Here is a 21,790-nt window from a genome sequence, read left to right as displayed (position 1 = left end):
CAAGCACAGCACCCTATGCAGTCGCCCATGTCAACCACCCATAAGGCCAACCTTGGGCACTAGCATTCATATAGTTATACAGCTTCATGAAATAACTCAGAGTGTTAACCAGTATGTAATCAGAATCAGATTGAGTACAGAGAAATTAATCATCTTTTACTGAGATTTGGGAAGGAAGCTGTTATTTATGAGAACTGAAACACATGAGTGGGAGTCTTATTTAATCCCTGCAAAGTGACAAGGTGAAGTACCTGTTGTGATAGGATATGGACTGTTCAAGAGATTGTTACATCATCAGCTACCTTTAGGTCAAAATGAACAGCATGCTCATTTTAACTCTAGAAAAAAAACATCTCAGAAGAAAGCTATAGTTTAATTTAGATACTGAATTATTAGGAAAGTGGAAAAACTAAAAAAGACGTGAAACACATAGAAATGTCTAACAAATTACTCAGTATATTCTATAGATTAACACCTGTAGAATGGGATGAAGCATGAACAATGGCATGATCTACCTCTAAGAAGGCTTGAACTGGGAGTGTATTGCAAAGGCAAGATTGTGCCTCTCTAAGCACAAGTGTGCAAGGGAGGAGGAAGATGCAAGAAATGTAGGCACCCATGCTAGGGATCAGCATGATGTGCCCTTTGCCACCCAGTGAGTACAAAGACTATGTAAGGCCACGGTCAGTACTAGCCTCTCCAAGAGAGAGAAATATAAAGGGGTGGAGTGGAGACAGGGCCATTGCTTTGCTTCCTCACCAGGAAGAGCCAATGGAACTAGCTCAGTGCAGTGGGGAGTGCACGCTGTAGCCTCTTCAAGCTTGACTCAACAGCCATGCTCCCCAACCCTCACTGGAGCTCGGAGCATTGTGTGAGACATTTTCAAAAGTGCTCAGCATTGGCCTCATGCTGCTCCCACTGAAACAAGCAAGAGTGTTCCCACTCACTGAAAAGGAAGCAGCGTTAGGCTAAAGCAGAGTATTGTTGAAAATTCCTCCTCACACCTGCTTCATCTCTCCAACAAATGTATCTGGCACCCAGAAATGACAGTGATGGGAACGGCTCAATCATTTTCTATTTGGTTTGTCTGGCAGCTGAAATCCTGAAAATAAAAAAGAGTTATGTGAACAGCAAAAAAGTATTATGCAAGTATTGTAGTGACACCTAAAATCTCTAAATTGTGTCAGATGCCTTCAGTATCTCAACCTAACACTGTCTGAGACCAGGGAAGAAGAAAACACACATAAAAGCAATAAAACAATTCTAAATTATCACCTTCCTCTGGTCTCACAAGATGTCAGTTTTCTTGATGTCTGTCTTTTAGTCAATGGGAATTAAATGCTATCCTGAAAAGGGATGGACATGAGCATGTCCTTATCTACTTTCCTGAATCAGAGCCCTAAATTTTAAACTCTCTCAGGAAGGACTGTCCTTATTTTTACATCTTGTGCAGCACCAAGCACATCGTTGGTGCTTACTAAATAAACAACCAACAACAAACATGACCAATCATCATAATGTTTTTTTTTTTTCTGCTGGAGGGGAAAGGAGGAGGTAGGCTCTGAACTACTGAAAATCCTTTTTGAAATGGGTAACCAGTGCAGCATGGCACCACTCATCAATCTGTGGCTTTGGTGTTTCTTAACAACGTTAAAAATGTTTTAAAGCTCTGCACCAGTAGAGGGCCTTGTAGGCTAGATGGCATTCAGACCACTTGGCACTGCACTGTCAAATCAACTGGAGTAACACAATACTGCATACGTAATATATAATGTAAAAGTGTATGAGGGGCAAGTATGCTTTCTACTCTTTTCATTTATTATATTTTCAATAATTACTTCCCTTATAGAAACCTACAACACCAGTAGTAAAAACACATCGTATTCTCTGTGCGTGCATATATATTTACCCAAAATTCTTAGTTACATTAAAGACCCTTTATACCATCTGGCCGTGTAAAAGGGCCTTGAAAGTGGTAGAAATATGATTGACCTTCATTCAAGGCCCTTTTACACCATTAGATCTTTGTGTAAATGAAAATCAGGCCCACAGCTATCAATCTAGAAAGATGCAAATTAGATAGATATGATATTTAATGCAGGGGGTTATATTCAGGAACAGGTTAGACTGGCACCTTCTGCGTAAGCCAGGACTCAATTTCCCCCGCAGTGGCAAGTCCACATGAACTCAAAATACTGTGGTGCAAGGCACCTGAAACACTCACTCTGTCAGGGCCCTTACAACCTACCTGCAAAGGCCTCACAGTTAGTGGTTTTGGCCCAGCAGAGGTGTGTGGCCATGGTGGCCAAGGCATGCACTGTGTCACTACATCCCACTGCCAGCAAGGCCCCATGGGGCACTGACTATAAGGGGTTGTCTATATTACAAGCGCTACAGCAGCACAGCTGCAACTGTGCCATGGTAGCGCTATGGGGTAGATACCTACTACAGCAACAGAAGGGGCTTTTCCATCACTGCAGTAAATCCACAGCCTCCAGAGGTGATAGCTAGGCCAATGGAAAAATTCTTCCATCGACCTAGTTGTGTCTGCAGTGCAGTTCGGTCAACCTAACTACGTCACACAGGACATGACATTTCTCACAGCCCTGAGCGATGCAGTTAGGTTCAAGGTGACCTAAGTTTAAGGTGTAGGCCAGGTCTAAATTAACACGGCCTTCGCCACGGTAGAATCCTTGCGAAAGGTGGCACTGCATTTTTGTCAAGAAACTCAAAATATTACTTGAACTGAGTCTGGAATCTAATTTTGTTTTTCTTAGTTCCGTTTACACCCTCTTGATCTTCTATAAATTTAGGTGAAAATATTAACTCTCAAACACATACCACATCAATGCATACTTTATATATTTGTACACAGCATACCAGACCTAGGCTCAGATTTCAGACTATTTGTACCTGTAATTACATGACTGCCTGCAATCACAACTACTAAGTGAAATTTATGCATGCACATTTTGCACAACTGATTTTTGTTATAGGTATTTGAACATACACCATTTTTTATTTTATTTTACAGTATAATTAGATTAAGAAATCACATTATCTTGTACAGTGCACTGTTGTGTAATTAATATTCATACAGGTCAAAACCAGAGAAGTACCTGATTCAGTCGGGGATGCTTTACATGAATACATGCAAATATATATTTTGCTTTCAATACACATAATCATGGAGAAATCTGCACAAAAACATAACTGAAATCACAGTGTCAACCTCCCCTCCCACCTCCCCCTGCTTTCCCCAGTCAGAATCAAGAGAAAGATTTTTTCCCCCCTCATTATTTTGTTGGAAGCCCATAAATTACCCCAGGATTACTCAAAAGTGGATTTTGGGATATTTGGAAGTATTAGGCTTTAAAAACAAAGTAGGCTGATTTTTAATGAAACCTGAAATCAGATGAATGTCAAGTTTGGTTGCAAACATTTCACAGGCTTTTTAGTTGTAGCCATCCTCAGAACATTGCATTTCTTCATTTTTCAATATGCCACCACTTCTAATCCTCCTGAGAGCGAACAATGTGTATAAATCATTCAACGATACTATAAAAGATGAGTGTTGTATGCCCTCTGCACTCAGAACCCCAACTGACATTAATAGTAGTTCCCCTCTTGGAGAATTGGAGGATTTGCAAGATTATACTCATATTGTAGCAACCCATCATCTCTGAGACTGACCTGTGAAGGAGTCGTCACACTGATTTCTGGTACGAAGTTGTCTTCAAAGAAGCTGATGATATTCTCCTGCTGCAGTTCCTTTGTGGGTGTGAGTTTAGGCATCGGTGGGACAGGAGGCCCTTTCCTCAACTAAGCAAAGAGCAAAAATGTCACAAAGTAAAACCTTAAGGCAGGTATAACTGAATGAATTTTAGGTTTTAAGTAGGACTAAAATAAAGAGTTCATCTTAAATATTTTGGGGTTAGATTCTGATCTCAGTTGCTTCAGTGCAAATCTGAAGTAACTCCGCTGACCTCAGCAATTCCACTGTGGTAATTCAGATCAGAAACTCACTGTCTGTTCAAAATCATCTGGTTTGAGGGAAGAAAACATTTTTTAAAATAAATCTCTCATGTTTACGAGGACTCCAGTTGAGAGGATTAATACGACAGCATTTCTTGGCTGAAGATTCAAACTATTAGAGTAATAGGCTGGAAGACACTTCACCTGCAACACAGTAGCATCATTTGCACTGCAGGGTTGCACAGAAACTTAACTCTCTCATTACTTGTTTTCTTAAACTTTCTTCAGTTTATTCATTTTTCGGACCCATGTTCACCCATTATTTAAGGCTAGTAATGGTTAGTTCCCAGTGCTGCCAGGTACTTATGTCCTAAGACTAAGGGAATGTCTATGCTGCCCTGGAGTTTGGCCCATGGAGGCGTGAATAGCAGTGCATACCAAAGTGCTGTGTTGTAACTCACCTGTGTGGACGACAAAAGGTGCCATTCATCTACATCAATTACTTTTTTCTTGACTGTGGCTTCTTATCCAATAGAAAAAATGTAAGTTTTTCTTTATTTAAAACTACAAGCAAGCAATCCAGAATGAAATCAATTAAAGGCCAGCGATTTAGCCAGAAGTTGCCTAGTCCCCAATTGATAAGATAGGTACAATACTGTATATTGTATGTTCAAGAGGAAACTTGAGTGCCTATAGAAAAATCTTATTTTACCTTTGTGCTATTATACTCTAATCTGCAGAACCTGGACTTCACCCTGACACAGGATTTGTTAAATTTTGCAGTTACAAAAGTTATTCGCTGTAGTGACAGGTTTCTATGTGGAATAATCTATTGGTAAAACATATTTTGGCATTTTCTGTTTTCCAGGGAAACCATCCAGTATATTGTCTGGGACAGAGTATACCACAAAACTACAATTACTTTTTTTAAAAAAAGTAATCTTTTTACACTTAAAATTAATTTTAGGGGGCTACAAATTTCAGAGGCAGCATCAGAGACTTGTGCTGCTGAAATCCTCAAATATGAAAGAATGAAAAAATCAGGTCTTTTAGGATAAGTTTTTAATCTTTGTCTTGTGGGTCCTGATCCAAAGCGGAGTGAAGTCAATGGGAATCTTTCTATTCACTTTGCTGGGCTGTGATTATAATTGTGATAAACAGCATCAAGCAGAGATGGCAGAAAAGAGAACATTCAGGGTCTGCTACAGCAGGGGTGGGAAAACTTTTTGGCCTAAGGGCCACATCAGGTTTCCAAAATTGTATGGAGGGCCGGTTAGGGGAGGCCCAGCCCCTGCCTCCTATATAACCCCCCTATTCTCTGTCCCCTGATGGCCCTCCCGGGACTCCTGCCCCATTAACCCCATCCTGTTCCCTGTCTGCCCGCCCCCGGGACACCTGCCCTATCCACCACCCCCTGCTCCCTGTCCCCTGACCACTTCCGGACCCCCACCCTGACTGCCCCCTGTCACTCCATCCAACCCCCCCCTCATTCCTGACTGGCCCCCCCAGAACCCCTGCTGCATCCAACCCCCCGTTCCCTGCCCTCTGACCGCCCCGACCCCTATCCACCCTCTCTGCCCCCTAACCACCACCCCGAACTCCCCTGCCCTCTATCGAACCCCCCCTGCTCCCTGCCCCCTTACCATGCAACACAGAGCACCGGCTCAGGCCACGGCTCTGCAACTGCGCTGCCCGGCTGCCCAGAGCGTTGTGCCGGCGGCACAGCGTGCTGAGGCTGCAGGTGTGGGGAGATAACGGGGGTGGAGGGGCTAGCCTCCGGGGCCAGGAGCTCAGGGGCCGGGCCAGATGTGGCCCGCGGGCTGTAGTTTGCCCACCTTTGGTCTACAGTCAGGAACTAACAAAGTCTAAGGACATCTACTGTCCAGTTGGTCTGTACAGCATTGTATCCTGCACTGAGGAGAATCTGACGGTTGATAGTACTGCACTTTTTCCAGATGTAACAAGCATGCTGTGATGACATTTCTTACAACGTGACACAGAAAAAGTGACAAAACAAATCAAATCATATTTATTCTTTAGGAAAGGAAACTATAATCCCTCTGATATCACAAGGATAAAAATAGCCATGGTAAATCCATAGTTTGGACTAATACCTAATAGGATATCCGTGCCTATGAAAATGTCAAAAACAGGCATATAAATCTTGGGCAGACCTCAGATGATGTAAAGCAATGTATCTCCAATGAAATCAATAGGGCAACATTGAATTACAAGTAGACTGAGTTACAGAGGCAAACAGTGTGCAAACACACTCTTCGGAGACAAATAATTTCATGAAAATACAATTATGTTTAACTGTTCCCCATATAAAAATAGGGATTGTCTCATACACTGCAGTACTACTATTTTAACATATAGTATGTCAAACTACTATCATATTTTTACTGTAATTTTAAAAAATATAATTCTGTAATCTCTCTTTTTATAAGAGTTTTAGCAGTGTTGTGCTTGTTTTAATTAAAAACTTTAAATTCTGCCTTACTATAGAAAGTATATGCTTGATATACATGTAAACCATCATGTACAATTCTTACACTACTCAAGCTGCCATTAATGAGCCAGATTCTTATCTCACTTTCATGATTCTCAGTGTATGACTCCATCGAGATCAAACTTCTCAATCTAGTATAAAAATCAATATAATAGGACAATCAGGTCCAATAAGTGTTTTGCCAAAAATTACCACAGTAGTATAGTATTTGAGCTACCACAAGTATTCCTTATCCCAAAGAAAGGAAAAATTATGGTATCTCAGATAGCTCTGTGTGGTGACAACTCTTGGTTAATGTTGACTTTTTAATGGCAAAGCTGTGCCTAAATAGTCAATAATAAACAAACCGTAATCTACAATTCTATTTTTGTATTAATACACAAATGTTTTTAAAGTTTTTCATACAGTAATTTATGTGCTGGATAGATCTAATTCCCATGAAAAACCCTGAATATACATTCTTTTAAAGGTCCTATACATAAAGTATCTCAACACACACACATAGTTCAATCAGCACCACTTTCTAGTCTCAATCCATTCTCCCATCTCCTCTTATTAAGATCAATTTCAAACAAACACCTGCAACAGGGGAATGAGCAGCTGGGGCAACTAATGGTGTTACAGCCCTTCCTGATAAAGCCACATCAGTGCTGCTCACCATCACTTTTTCATTTTAATGTAGACATCACTCCTCCTGCACTCACCACCCAAATGTAAATCTCACCCGATTTATCTCTGTGGAATCTCCCACAATAGCTCAGCTACATCTGTGTAAGAGGCCCACTCCCCAGGTTAGCTTTGCTCCTACCTGTGAAGGTGATTTAGGCCGAGCTGGTGCAGGAGATGAAACAGGTGCCAGTGTATGATTGGGACTAGATGAAGGGCTAGGCAGAGGAGAGGCCTCCTCAGGGGGTGATGGTGTTTTCGCAATGCGGAGAGGACCTGAGTCACTGGATGAACACAAAGTAACAAGTTCTGAATATATCATGAAGCTTCACTGACTTTATACCACGAGTTACATTTCTGAACCCTTTGAGAAATGTAGGTTTCCAACTCTATAGCCTCAAATGATGATATTTTTGACACAATAGTTGAAATGCATCCCTGGCATCAGGGATGTATTTTGCCCCTTATGTGATTAAATAATTAAAACAGTGATTAAATTCAATCTATCAATGAACTATAGTGCCAAAGGAAATTCTTACTTTCTAGAGGTTGTTTTCTAGAACATCTACTGTTCTCGTGTCTTTATCTTCAAAAAACAGAGTCCTTACATTTCAGAAGGTTCTGTATTTGAAATGATTTCTCGTGTCAGTTTGAAAATATAAAATGTGAATGACAATTATTGTCTTCATTAACCAATTTACTTTACACAGTTCACAATCTAAAAGGCTCTAGCGATATACAATCCCAGTTCAAGGGGCAATAATAATTAATAGTAATCATACAGAACAACAGCTATAAGAAGAAATTTAATCAAAAACCAAAACTACTAATTATAGGGCCACATGCTCAGCTGGTGTAAATCAGCATAGCTCAGTTGATTTTTGTCAGTGCTACATCAATTTATACCAACTGGATCAAGCTCAAAGTCAGAGGGACATTTTACTGTCTAGAAATTTCTAACATCTAATATTGAAGAAAACAGATTTTTCCTTCTATAATTAATGAGCCTACAGTCTACAGCATTCTATGAGCACAGTATTCAATAAGAAGAGAACTGGCCCTACATATCTTTAGGGAGAAGTGAAGCATTACATGATTGAGGAGACCAACCACAATCATGTTTTTAACACTAAAGCAAAGCAAATTTATTCTTTGGCAAGAATATATTGTAGCTCACACTCACCACCTCTTTCTGTGGAAATTTTAAAAAAAAAAGGAATATGCAGTTATTAACAAGCTCCTTCCTATCTATTTTATTTCCCTTCAAGGTAGCATATTCAATTACATGCCCCTTAAAATTTTTTGTTTTGTTTTCCTTCTCACACTCTGAAGAAAAGTCCAAACTTCAGTGTGTTCTTTATTTACTTCTTAATAAAAAATATTAACTCTCTTATTCTGAAATGACCCTTTCCTGAGTTCCTGAACAAGCTTTTCAAACGCCACTAAAAAAAACTGCCCTCAAAGAATCCTTCCAGGTTTGACACAAGATCTAGTGCACGTTGGGGCATAAGATATTTCAGAGTGTGCACGGTAGTTAATTTTATGCAGGCTTTCGGCAAAACAGTTAGACTCAAGTAAAGCTGTTCGTTCTTCATCTTAATGCTGAATCTTAGCATAACAATGAAAAGCTTCCAAACCAGGGTTATGACAGTATTCACATAACATAATGTAGTGATGCCATTATATATATATTTTACACACACACAAAACTTGTCATACCAGAAGGTCAAAAACACAAGGTTATTTAAATAAATTAGAAAATAGCCCATACTGTATTAACCACTCTCTCTCATTCATTTCTGAGAAGAGTAACTTGGCAAAGGAAGAGCAGGGGAAGCATGTGTGTGCTTGTGGGGCTACAGCTGGCCAGAATATGGGTATATATTAATGCTAGTTTAAAAGTATTTTGATGGAAAATTCCTAACGGCAAGTGTGTTTTCTGTAAAATCAAAGTTTCTGCAAGTGCATCATGGGAGCTGTAGTCCAAACAGGGAAGTCCATAGGGAAGAATGGGGACATTAAGGAACTAAAACTGCCATGCGGCACTGTGGCAGCTCAGGGAGATGCAGATTAAGGTCAAATGAACCCAAAATGAAATGTTTGGATAATTCTGAATAGACATTTTTCTAACCTTTGCATTTTGTGAAAAGTTCCAATATTTCAAGTTTACCTTCTGATTTAGGATGAAAACAAATGTTGAAATATTGGAATCTCCTTTGGGATAGAAATTCTGGTTTATGATGAGCTCTAATGAATGCTAATGTGACACTGTTTTGGGGGCAAATTAGCACATTGGTCAGAATTTAGTTCCACAATTGCTTATGGAAGGGATGATGGTTATAAATGAAGGAGTTATGTATTCTGTCTCTCTAAAACTTAGATTTTTTTTTCTATAGATCAGTACCATTCTTTTTACACTTTGTGCCGTTTCATCCCATCATCATTATATAACTGAAAGCAGAAAATCCATTTCTGTCTATGCCAGGCAGAGAGGCAGCTGATCAAGCTGTGCAAAGTAAAAGTCAGGAGATAAAGCATCAGTATCACGAACCCAAAATATTCCCAAAACATGAGCATGAGATTGGCTTAGAAATCATAATTTTAAAAATATATATATAATTTTGGGATTCCTTTAATTTGCCTTTTAGTTTTTGAACCTTTAGGGGGCACTTGGGCAATGTTCTCAGGCTTTCCTCGGCCACCATGAGGGTTAGAAACAGACTGTTTTTAACTAAATCTACATGCCTTCAGGAGCCATGGCTTTAAGTAAAACACCATATATTACAAGATTTGTGGTAAAATAATTAGACAAGGCAACACTGTTGTATATTCCACCTATAAGAATGCAAGGGCTAGATCCTTAGCTGCTGTACACTGGTGTTCATGCTATAGCTGGGTTGACTGTTTTAGAAAGGTGAAAGCCCATTGTAATTTCTATTACCTGGGTGCTCCTTGGATGGTGAAGGCCTTGTCAGCATGCTGATCTCCCAACTTGGTCATCACCTCATACAGTTTGTGGCATAGCTGAGAAGAAAAACACATGCCTATTAAATGTGATATTAGGTTAAAGGTTGCAATATTAGATAAAAGTGCAGATGGTAAGCCAGGTTTACAAATTGCCGACTTCTCTAAAACAATATAGACCTCTTCAGGTATACCGTAGTGTCATGTTCATTTAGGGCCTGATTCAAAGCTGACTGAAGTTGTGATGATTTGGGGAGTCTATATATAATTTATTCATTGTGTATGTGATTATGAATTCCATGTGTTACTCTAACCTGCAATGTGTAGTGAATGAGCTGTGGCTGTCAAGGACACTTGCATATTCACACCCTATCTGGATGAAGCACCAGAACAAATAAAAGAAGTGGTTAACATGAATGGCTCTCATGCAAATGAGAACACCATAGGACATTAGGTTGCCTGAAGCCTAGGAAAACAAGTTTTCTTCAACTTCTCTGCAGGGTTCCTTGGTTTGAAGAAATGGAATTTCCACAGAAGCAGGACATAGAACCAAGTTGCTAATACTAGCTTTTAAAAAACTACAGACTGAGTGTGTCAGGGAGCCAAAGGGAAGCTTAGGGCAGGAGAGACTAACAAAGGGACAGGCTTTTGACGGAGAGGGGACTTTTTTGACTACAGAATCAGCCAAGGAAGAAGGGAGCTGTCTGCAGAAGGGAGAGAGAAAGGTTCCATGGTTCAATAATTAACTGACATTTGTAAAGTTCTATGGGGTGTTTCTTAGATGAAAAAGAAGCCAATTTTATGGCATATTTTGGTTTGCGGGGAGAGCTCCTGAAGGGAGCCAGTCTTAAGCTAACTTTATTAACAACAGAGAAAACAGGTCACAAACACCTCCTGTAGCTTGTTGTGTCTAAAAAAACCCGTAAAACAGAGTTCTGTTAATTACCAGGCTTAATCCATAGGTTTGCCCTTAGTCCACCTTGACATCCTACAGATATGAAGCAGAACTCACCCTGTACCAGTACTGTAGAAGGGTGTGGGTTTTATCATTGCACACAACTAGAACGCATACCTCTGGAATTCACACTCAAAGGAACAGGCTTTTTTTATTTTTGGAATGTGGTGGGATCTCCAACCTGTAAGAGGACAGTGGCTGGGGATTTCAAGTGTGAGGCACAGTCAAGATTACTGCTGGACCCTTACCTGAAAACTTGGTTAGTTTCTAGTATTTCTTTAACTCTCTCTCTCTCTCTCTCTGTCTGTCTCTCTCCCTCTCACACACACACACACAATCTGGTCTGCACACAGTTATTGTACTAGTCTAACTATTTTTAAATTTAACTGATTTTTGGGTGTAGACAAGCTCTTAGGCACTGACTTGGTGAAGTATATAAGCATACGGTCATAAATAGCTTACTGAAGTTACTCTATTAGCTTGAGAACCGTGGCGTATTGATAAATTGCTGGCAGTGTAGGAATTCACAGAGGTAGATCTTGAAAGGGGAAGCCTCTACCATTGCCTCTTGTACCTGTTGAGTTGATGCCGTTTGAAAGTTAATGCTGGCACAAGGTGTTCAACAACCTTGCCCCATTAATAATGTGTAAGAGGACAGTGTGAAGGTGGAAAAAAGAGAGGGAGGACATTCTAAAAAAAGAGAGAAAGAGCTTAACATTGCAACTGCAGTTGGATTTTTATCCAACAATGTCAGGGAAATTACTTTTGTATAGTGAGAAGAAGTATAGTGAAAACTCATGTTAATACTACACTGTCACCAGAGATCAAGGCAGTAAGGACAAATTCTCAGATACATTGCTGCAATATTTTCCACTGCTCCCAAATAAGACGACATTTGTTTGTTGCATAATTCACACAGCACATTTAGTTTTACTCACCAAAGCTATCTCCTTGTGAAACTTGGCTTCAAGGCTGGATATATTTTTGAAAGTGTTCACATAGAAGCCAACTCGTCTGAAAGAAGATGACAGAGAGAAAGGAAAAAAGGAGGGTGAAGAGAGTGAAGGAGAGAAAATGAGCTGTTCATTTCTTTCAAACAACAAGAAACGTTCTTCATTGTGTTCCGACAACTGAGAAAAGCAAACAATTGAACCAGAATATTAAACAAAAAATTGTATCTTGATTCACTGATCATGTAACAATTCCTGAAGTGGTGCAGCTGCGGGGCCAGATTCTGCCACACTTGTTCATGCTGAGGGTTGCTTTCTTCCCAGTATGGTCCCATTTATGTCAGTGGAAATACTTAGGGAGTAAGTTAATACTCATTGTGAATAAGGGTGGCAGAATCTGTCCTGTAGGCATTATCACTGAAGTTAATATCATCAGTGCCCAATAAAACAATTATATTTATGTATTGTACGTAAGCTCCTACCATGTTAGTACAGAATTATTATTACGTATTTGTAGTACAGTAGCCTCTACAGCGCTCCAATGGGAGCAGGGCCCCACTGTGCTAGGCACTGTACAAATACATAGTAAGAGACTTAGGGCATGAGAGAGGAACAAAAAGGGACAGGCTTTTGGAATTTACAGGCTAAATAGACAAGACAAAGCGGGGGGAGGGGAAAGGCAAGGCAGTCAGAATTGAAGTGACTTGCCTTAGGCCACACTGCAAGCCTGTGGCAGAGCCTAAAACAGAACCAAGATCTCTTGGATCTCAGTCCAGTGCCCTATCCTGGGCCACACTGCCTGTTCAAATCATGGTAATTTCAGATCCAAGAGACGAGAAACATGTTCCCCAAATCTGGAATACCCATCTAGTTGCTGGCCTTACTGAAACAAGAATATATGATGTTTAAAGCATCCAGGCTTTAAGCAAGCAAAAAAAATTTTCCAATGTCTATTTTTCACAAGACTCTTAATGAGCTCTTCCAGTCTCACTATAGTAACACTGTGAGACAGGCAAGATTAGCAAATACTCCTGTGCACATAGAGATTAGTGCATAAGTATCTTATCTCACATAGGGCTTCTATGGTGGAGAACATTACAGTATCCGAGTGCTTCAAAAACATTAATGAATATATTTTCACAGCATCCCCGTGAGACGAGGTGGCATTATTTCCATTTTACAGATGGTGAACTAAGGCACAGGGACATTAATGTCAAAAGCACACACTAATATTGGGTGATCAATTTGAAAATCTGAGGGGTTTTTGAGGGCATTTAACATTGTGCAGTTTTTTTTGTTTGGAACACAGTCTCGCAGACTTCAGTTGCAGTCAGCACTTCTGCAAATCTGATCTCCAGGGTGTCAAATTGGGCATCCAGAAAATGAGATGCATACAGTTAGTGACCTCCTGTGAAAAGTTTCGTTCAAGTGACTTGCACAGAAACAAGGATAGAATCCATTTCTACAGACCACCGTTAAACTGTTGTAATCACAAGACTGTCCTTTCTCTTCCTGCATTACACCTTCCAACTTCTGGAACAAATGAGCTTCATTCACTAAACAAACCTGATTCATTCTTCAAGCACCATCCATCGCCTCACAGGCTGTATACATACAAAGGTTGACTGCAAGTTTTAAAACACAGATGACTAAATAGAGGATGCAAAATATGCACACATGTAAAAGAAAATAATTATGAATGCAAAATACATACTTGTACATGCATGTAGGTATTTGCATATGGAAGTTTGTGAGACCAATTAATTGCACTGTGTGTGTATGCATATTTTTGAAATTGTTTGAATTTTTTTTTAATTTGGTCCTGAAAACATGTCTTTGGTTTATATTAGTGCAGAAAACTTTGAATAATCCTAAGAGCATAAAAACTTAAATTTTACACCTGTTTGGAAATTCCACATGCAATTTCTCTAAATTTTCACCAGCAAAAAATCGCCTTTGGGCCGAGAATAAGCATGAGAAATTTCATCCCAATGGGGTGGGAGGGATAGCTCAGTGGTTTGAGCATTGGCCTGCTAAACCCAGGGTTGTGAATTCAATCCTTGAGGGGGCCATTTAGGGATCTGGGGCAAAAATTGGGGATTGGTCCTGCTTTGAGCAGGGGGTTGGACTAGATGACCTCCTGAGGTCCCTTCCAACCCTGAGATTCTATGATTCTATTTTTCTGTAAAGTGTCTAAAAACAGGGGCTTTGAAGGAATGTGGTTCCTGAACCATGACTGTAGGCTCAAATGTACATTGAAATTCTATCAACCCTGTAGTCTAGTTAGAAGGTAACAGACACACCGTGATGCAAATAACGTGTATGCCAAAGTGTGTGGTGTGGACTTTTGGGGGGGTTTGGGGCAGTTGGTTGGGGTTTTTTGTTTGGTTTGTTGTTTCTTTTGGTAGCCTGCAAAAAGAATGTATTGAGGTGATAAGTGCCTGAAAGGACTAACAGCACAGAAAAATCTGAACTCATCCTCACTTTAAACAGAAGTTTAGAGGACAACAGCAGACAAATTCTGGCCACCCAAAGCATCCTTTTTTCAAGTCTCATTTGTCAAATAATGTAACACTCTAATGGAACGTTTCTCTGCAGTTCTTGTTCACCTGCCTATTAAATCTCTAATAGAAACAGAATACCTGCATTTTACAGCTATTTATCTCTTGCCAGTTTTTAAATTGTAACTTGTAACACAGGGACTGCCATGCAATTTTAAAGAAAGCAAGCTGCTAGAGATGCTCAGAAATTATGGTTCTGATACTAGTTCAGACACTGGGGAATTGGACCTACTTCATTTACTGGGCCAGCCATCCTGTGACACACATTAAAATTCAGTGGAAGTTGGGAGACTACTGATTCTTTGAAAATTCTAGCCTATATATGCAAGTTGTTTGGCTTACCTTGACCATAGAGATGGCAGCTCTTCTTGTAAATCAATATTAAAGTCTTCAAACACTTTCTGTGCTTTTTGAAACTCTTCTTCTGCCTATAACAAAGCAAGACATGTTGGCTTTTATTCTCCAAATAATAGAAAAACAGATTTGTGCAGTTTCACTGTACTGATCTGTTTTTCTATTAACAAAAGAAGAGCGTGGTTCAAACTACTGTTGTTTACTATAGCTTGTTTCATTTCGCAAAGGCTACTGCAAACATTTTTGTCTCGTTTGGCTTGCATAGGTTTGAATCCCAGGCATTTCTGGTTCCAAAGAATACAATCAACACCAAAAGAAAAAGTCACCTTTGTGTGTCAAAATGTGCAAAATCACAAAGTTCCATGGGGTTTCAATACAAACAATAAATTGGCCCAGCTTTACTGTATAGGTTCAGAGCCTCTCTAAACCTTTGGGTGAACCTTTGCCGAGTCTTGAATTTATAACAAAACTGAAAACCAGCAATTTTCCAAAGAACTCACGTTGTAACGTCATTTCTCAGTTTTACTATTTACACTCTTTTCTTATTTATTTACAGAGCGATAGACAATATTCTGAAGAATTTAATAATCCAGGGCAAGATCATGCAAACCTCATTCATGTGAGCAGATGCTGTTAAATCAGTGGGACTACACATATGATTATGGGCTGTAGGATGAAGCCCCTCATGGTGGTCTTTCATCTCATAAAGGGCACAACTGATCCCTGTACAAAGGGCAAGCACAAAGCCTATGAACCCCTTAAATCCCAGTGCAACTCAAAATAGGATTTAAATGGGACTCAGTCCTTCAGGAAGCTGAGCACTCTGGCCCTGATCTAGCAGAATGAATAATGTGTTTAAACGTCAGCATATGAGCAGTCCCATTTTCTGGAATGGAAGAGAACAGACTTTATGCTATCGAGTGTGCAGAAATAAATTTCACCCAAACTCAGGACGTCTGCGCTAGTAACATTATTATTTAAAGATATACCCTACCTTTGTAATTCTGCTTTCATCTCTTCTTTTTGAGCTCTGCAAGGCTTCCAAGTGATGTCTTGCACTGTCATAGTCCACCAGCTTTCTGCTTCGCTTTGCAATGCGAGTCTGCAAAAAATTCAGCACTATTGCCACACAGCCAAGCAATCGGAGATGGAACTCTCATTTCATTTGCTTTAATTTGTCTTTGATTCTTTATCCTCTCACTTGCAATCTAAATTTTATTTATCATAAGATTGTACAGTGAAAGAGACAATTTAGGTAATTTATTATTTTAATAAGGAACCTATTTATTGAGAAATAAGGGCATGACAAGAGATGTCTGCGTGGAGAGCTTGCAGGACTGGAATCTCGCATATCAATTTTATAATATATGAACCCACGCATCTTTTCTCCAGCAGTGTGAATGGACTCATTAAGCTAGACTATAATAGTATCATAAACTATCTTCCCTTTCACATTACACAGTGTGTGAATTTAATGATTAATATATATTAATTTTTTCTTTGAGTTAGGGAAAATGCTGAAAACACACTTCTCAATATGACTTTTGAATGTATAACAAATCTAATTTTGACATCACGTAATGGGAATTCCAATTAAGCTACTGTAGGTGTCATAGGACCGCTCATTATACTAAAAAGGTGCCTTGGAAAATTGCTGACACTACACTAATGCATATGGTATATGAATTTCCTTTTATAATACTGTGGACCAGATCCCAGGCTGCAGCTAATGAGAACCAGGCAAGCTCAGGATCAGGAATGGGACTCTCACACCTTTGAGCACCCAGGACTCTAGGGTTGTCCTGGTGCAAATGTCAATTATAGCAGGGGCTGAATGTACAACCCATACACTCAGCTGAAGATCATCCCTTCATAAGGAATCTCTGGTCATGTCCCCCTTTCCCTGGCTATTTTTCCTGTGTCAGAAGCCTGGGGAGTGCTGAAGTCACTAAGCTGGCTCTATGCCCCTCTAAGATGCCTCAGTACTACCAGAATCTTCTAGTGGCTGGCTAAAATGACTTCAGAGCAGCTTTGCACCAACGGCAAGATGTAAAGTTGACCCAGCATATCAGAGGATCTGCCCGTGTCTCAAATGAGACTAAGTAAACTTGCCAGTTACGGTGGTGATTTTTGCAATATGGCCACCTGTTTTATAGAAAGTCATTGAGTCCACTCTTTCCTTTCAAATAAGCACTGAACAGCCCTTAGATGACAATTTTGAGAGTCACAATTAGCGTAGGCCTGATTCAAACCAGCAACACAGAAGCAAAAGGACTAAATTAATCACAGGCATGAGTGGCTGCACCTTAGTCACTCATGGGTGAATTTTGCTCAGAAGTCTTGAGCTCCAATTCCCCAGTACCGGAAGCCATCCAATCTGGCTATGGCTCTTAAAATGGATGGTGTTAACATAAGCTGGCTACAGCTTTGATGGTACTTATAAAGGCAACACATCAGGATGTTTGATTACAAAGATTGCTCCAAATTCAGTTCAATACATCTTGACATCCTTATCACCTCAATAGCATTTCATTGTGAAAACAAAGCTGAACCCAGCATTTCTTGAAATATCAGAACACATGCCTTTAACAAGTACCACCAAGAGCTGTAGCCAACCTTGACTGGCTGCCAATGCCACAAAATAGTAACCTTAAACTTCAGCCAATCACTGTCTGTAGAAACAGAGTATTTCTGCCCTTCTGAACAAAGGTGAAATCTTTATTTTTTGATGCTTTGGCATAAGTATCCAAAGGATGGCATCTACCTGGCAACTAAATGCGAGTCAGGAATGCTTTGAAAATTTACGGTATCATCCAGTTATAACATTCTCCTTCCTCATCATCTGTTGGGTTAATGAGTTGTTTTCCTTAAAGTCCCATCTCTTCTTTAGTCATGTACTTATTATGTACTCCTCCACTGCACACGGTTGATCATAGCCATGCTCCAGGGCCCCAGTCCAACAAGGCACTTAAGCATTTGATTAACTTTAAGCATGTGAATAGTCCCATTTGTCTTCAAGTGTTAAGCTTTGTGCTTCAGTGTTTTACATTATTGAAATTTCACACGATTGGGTACATGCTACTTTGAAATCCTTACAGGGAAGACAGAATTAAAAGGGGACTTGGGGAGTGTATGTTGTGATTTGTATAATAGAAATCTCTATGGAGATGTATTACAAAGCTTTTGTGATTGATCAAATCACAGAAGCCATTTATTGCTTCAAATTCAACAAAGAAAACAATTGACTTTTAAACATCTAGAGGTGCATCTCACCAAGAAAAGAATAATGGCAGAACTCTTCTTATTCTAATAATTCTGCAGTAACACTTTGGACCCAAGGGTGTGCTCCAGCACTGCTGAAGTCAGTGGTAGTTATGCCATTGACTTCAGTGGGAGCAGAAAAGACCTACATAAAAGTCTGAGATACAAAGGCTAATTTAAGAAAATTAAAGGCTATTTTAAGAAAATCAAATGGTGCTACTGCATAATACTTAATTTTGTTCACTCAGGAAAATAGCATAGACTATGAATGGAATTTGCTTACAGAATTAGATGTGTTACATTCCACATGAGAGCTGGCTTCCTGTATATTCTTTATTTCATTTCTCGCATGATTTTGACTCAATTGTAATAGGTAACCTTTTAAATCTTCCCTGTATAGAAATGTATTACTGTACTTTGATATCAGGAAACTGTCCCAGGTATGTATCCAGTGTCAGCAGTGATCCATCCACCAGCTTTTGATGAAAGTCTTCCCAGAGCACATCACATTTCTGTAAAGAAAGATGAGATATAGAGAAACAGTTGACAATCACTTTAATTTCACTCAAAATTTAGGGGAAACGCTTCTGTAAATGGAAAAACACTTATGTAAATTGCAAATCTTAATTCTCCTGTAATCTTATGTTTTTTCAATAAAATGTATGGACAATGGAGAAATTGGGTTTATTTTATTTTGACAGTTGTTTTCTGGTTGAGTATCCTTCCAGACCAGGGGAAGTCATACATTCCCCATATTTGTTTCTCTCTGCCTATCATTAATAGAGCATTTTGAAGGCAAATAGGTGGCCTTCACAAAACTCAATGGATCTGTAAGTCAGAAAATTGCATTCAGGATACAAACCACTGCTACCCCAACAGATAAAAAGACCCATTCTTCACATGAACCTCACATCACATCCATTCTTCGCGTCAGCTGGGGGCTGTCTCACTCCCATGTAAAGTCATGGGGGGACTGCCAGAGCATGCTCCTTGGAATTCTCTTGTCACTGAGCACGTTAATGCAGCTGGACTGATCAGGAATACTATGGAGAAAGGCAAAGTTCTGCTTCTGGTAAACATCAGTGCCCTTCTGAAAGTCTCCTGGGACTTGGTTTCCCAACGTTGGGATTTGAACAGGTGTTGGGGTGCTCACAATCACCTTGTTCTTCTCATTTTTCCAAATGGGAGGGAGGCCCCAGCTAGATCTCACCTAGATAAGGGGGAAGTTTTGGGGGGTTCCTGGTATGGGAAAGGTGAGAACCACTGCCCTACAGGATCCAAGCAGCAGTCCTGAAGGCTATTTTCTAGTGACACTGTTTACTCATTCTGTGCCACAAGGCAGACTTATTGTAAATGCAGGATGACACACAATGCCAGAATTTATTTCATCTATTTCCTATCTTAGTTGAAGACTCTAATGAAGAATACTCCATTAATAATCCATCACACTTTAAAAAGTCCATATTTATTAACACGATTTAATTACAGTTGTGTAAAAAGCAGCAAAGCATTAGATCATAGCAAGCAATAGCAATTATGGTACATTGGCATTTGAAAATAATTTGCAGTGACACATTTTAGATAAATTAAAATCTTGGAGATTTTCAAAAAAGCTAATGGGACTGAATAGCACTTGCTAAATAAATGATTAGTGCCTCAAATCACCTTCTCTGCTCACATAAAGATCAAGATCATTTAGATGGAACAATTTAGGAATAATTGCCTGTGGACTTGACAAGGTAAGCATATTCTCCTAAACTCTTTTCAGCACTGCATAAATCTATAACATCACATCCAAACTTCAGATTAAATTGGAAAAGACTCAGCTGTAGAAACTATAGTGTGTCATGTGTTACCCTGATTGAGACCATATTCACACAGGTGGGGAGATAGAAGATTCTTCCTGTATGTAACAGAGACCAAGACCCAGCTGTGTTCTCAGGTAAACTATTGTGACTCCAAGATCATTCCTCTTAAATCAGCGGGAATACTTTGGATCTACACCAGCGTGTGATGGATCTGCTAAGCACAGGACAACAACTCACATCACCCTCTCTCCACTGCACTTCCCTACCTATTTCCATTATTGGAGCTCAGGGGAAAACTTAGATCATCACGGTTGTTCATTTCTACCCACCAAGTAGCCCTCGTGCCTCTGGCTCCTGCCCTTTACATCCTGCCAGCCAACTTTGCCTTTTGGAATCCCATCGCTGACACCAGTGTAAATTACTGGGGTTTCTCATGACAGGACTACACCGAATCCCTAAGGTTCCAGTGGCATGCCAGGTGCACCATGATGTAGAGGCAGGCATTGCAGGTGCTTCAGCATCTAGGCCTTGTAGGTGCTAGCCCTCGTGGGATTCAATAACCACTCAGACCCATGGCTAAGTGAACAGGTATTTTACAGGGCTAGTAGGCAAGGAAATGGTTGCAAATACCCTAGTTATAGAGGCTTAAACAGTAACAGTTCAAAGTGAGCAATAGTGGTTCTTATTCAGGATCCTGGGGCAGTCCAACTGAGACACTGGGCTCTCCATTCCTAGTGCCTGAGGTGCTGTCTCCAGTTCAGTTTCCATTCAAGCAAATAGGAGCTTGCAGACTAGTCTCAGTCAGTGTCCGTCATTGAGACCCTTCTGCACTGGCTTCCTGCCCAGCTGCTGCTGTTCCTTATGCATACCATACTAATCTGCACCTGGCTGTAATATTAGCAGCCACAATCTGTTCCACATGCAGCTATGTATGCAGTTCTTGAGGAATCTGCTCTGAATTCAGCTTCTCTGCAGTTCCCTTCTTGCCATGTGGCTACTGCCTCCCAGCAGAGGCCAGACAGCTCTTGGTTCAGGATCTTTCTCCTTACCTGGCCAGGGGAAATGGAAATGCAGTGGGATGGGGGACTGATGAGAGCTGTAGTCCCCTGCTTCGCAACTCTTCTGGAATCAGTGGTAATATTTTGTATTTACAATAGCATTTATGAAATAAGATTCTGTACCCAAGTCCAAAATTAGCAATGATGTAACTGGTAATATAAGTTATATGTCAGATGTAAGTTGTTCAGACAATAAATTTAAGTGGGTATAAGCAGTGAAGTAGTATAACTTATACTAATTTGGCACTGTGTGTGTTTACAACACAAATGTAACTTGTATTCCATTGGCAGCGAGCAAGGTGGGAGGAGAATAGCAAGAAAAGCAATTAATAGGAGATTTTGTATTTGTTTTTCCTGCTACAGCTCCTACACTTAATGCCAGATCAGTACAAATTACATTTGATTATAATTTACATCATTTTCTGACCAGCTTACACCCTCATCATCAATAAATTTGCTTATAGACTTCCATGGGATTTAAACCGGCTTACACTAGGTCCTAATTTGGCCTCTAATATTTATTACACCCTAAAGAAATTCAATAAAAACACCACCACCACCAGGCTTGGTCCAAAGATAAAAGGGTCATATTCTACTCTCACAATGTTATAAATCTGGAGTAACGGTTCAGTGGAGTTACTCCAGTCTTGCACCACTGTAAACAAGAACAGATTCTGGATAGAGAGCAGTCAGTATGCAGTCAGGTATTCTCTCTTATAATTAGTC

At 40.0% G+C, this 21,790-nt stretch overlaps 1 protein-coding gene across 1 annotated transcript in view; it reads right to left on the bottom strand.

Annotated features, from left to right (window-relative positions):
• The window catches only part of AMPH (amphiphysin), a 169,325-nt gene that overhangs the window by 39,568 nt on the left and 107,967 nt on the right, over window positions 1-21,790 (bottom strand). The window contains exons 5-11 of the mRNA XM_077811013.1: window positions 18,615-18,710; window positions 15,932-16,039; window positions 14,926-15,011; window positions 12,011-12,086; window positions 10,095-10,177; window positions 7,296-7,437; window positions 3,694-3,822 (exon numbers count right to left, since the gene is read on the bottom strand). Of these exons, the coding sequence (XP_077667139.1) occupies window positions 3,694-3,822; window positions 7,296-7,437; window positions 10,095-10,177; window positions 12,011-12,086; window positions 14,926-15,011; window positions 15,932-16,039; window positions 18,615-18,710 (720 nt within the window). The remainder of the gene's footprint in view (window positions 1-3,693; window positions 3,823-7,295; window positions 7,438-10,094; window positions 10,178-12,010; window positions 12,087-14,925; window positions 15,012-15,931; window positions 16,040-18,614; window positions 18,711-21,790) is intronic.

Source organism: Eretmochelys imbricata, chromosome 2 (genome assembly GCF_965152235.1).
Source record: "Eretmochelys imbricata isolate rEreImb1 chromosome 2, rEreImb1.hap1, whole genome shotgun sequence".
NCBI lineage: Eukaryota > Metazoa > Chordata > Testudines > Cheloniidae > Eretmochelys > Eretmochelys imbricata.
The sequence above is the reverse complement of the archived record's forward strand: the minus strand, read 5'-3'. Positions and strand labels throughout refer to the sequence as shown.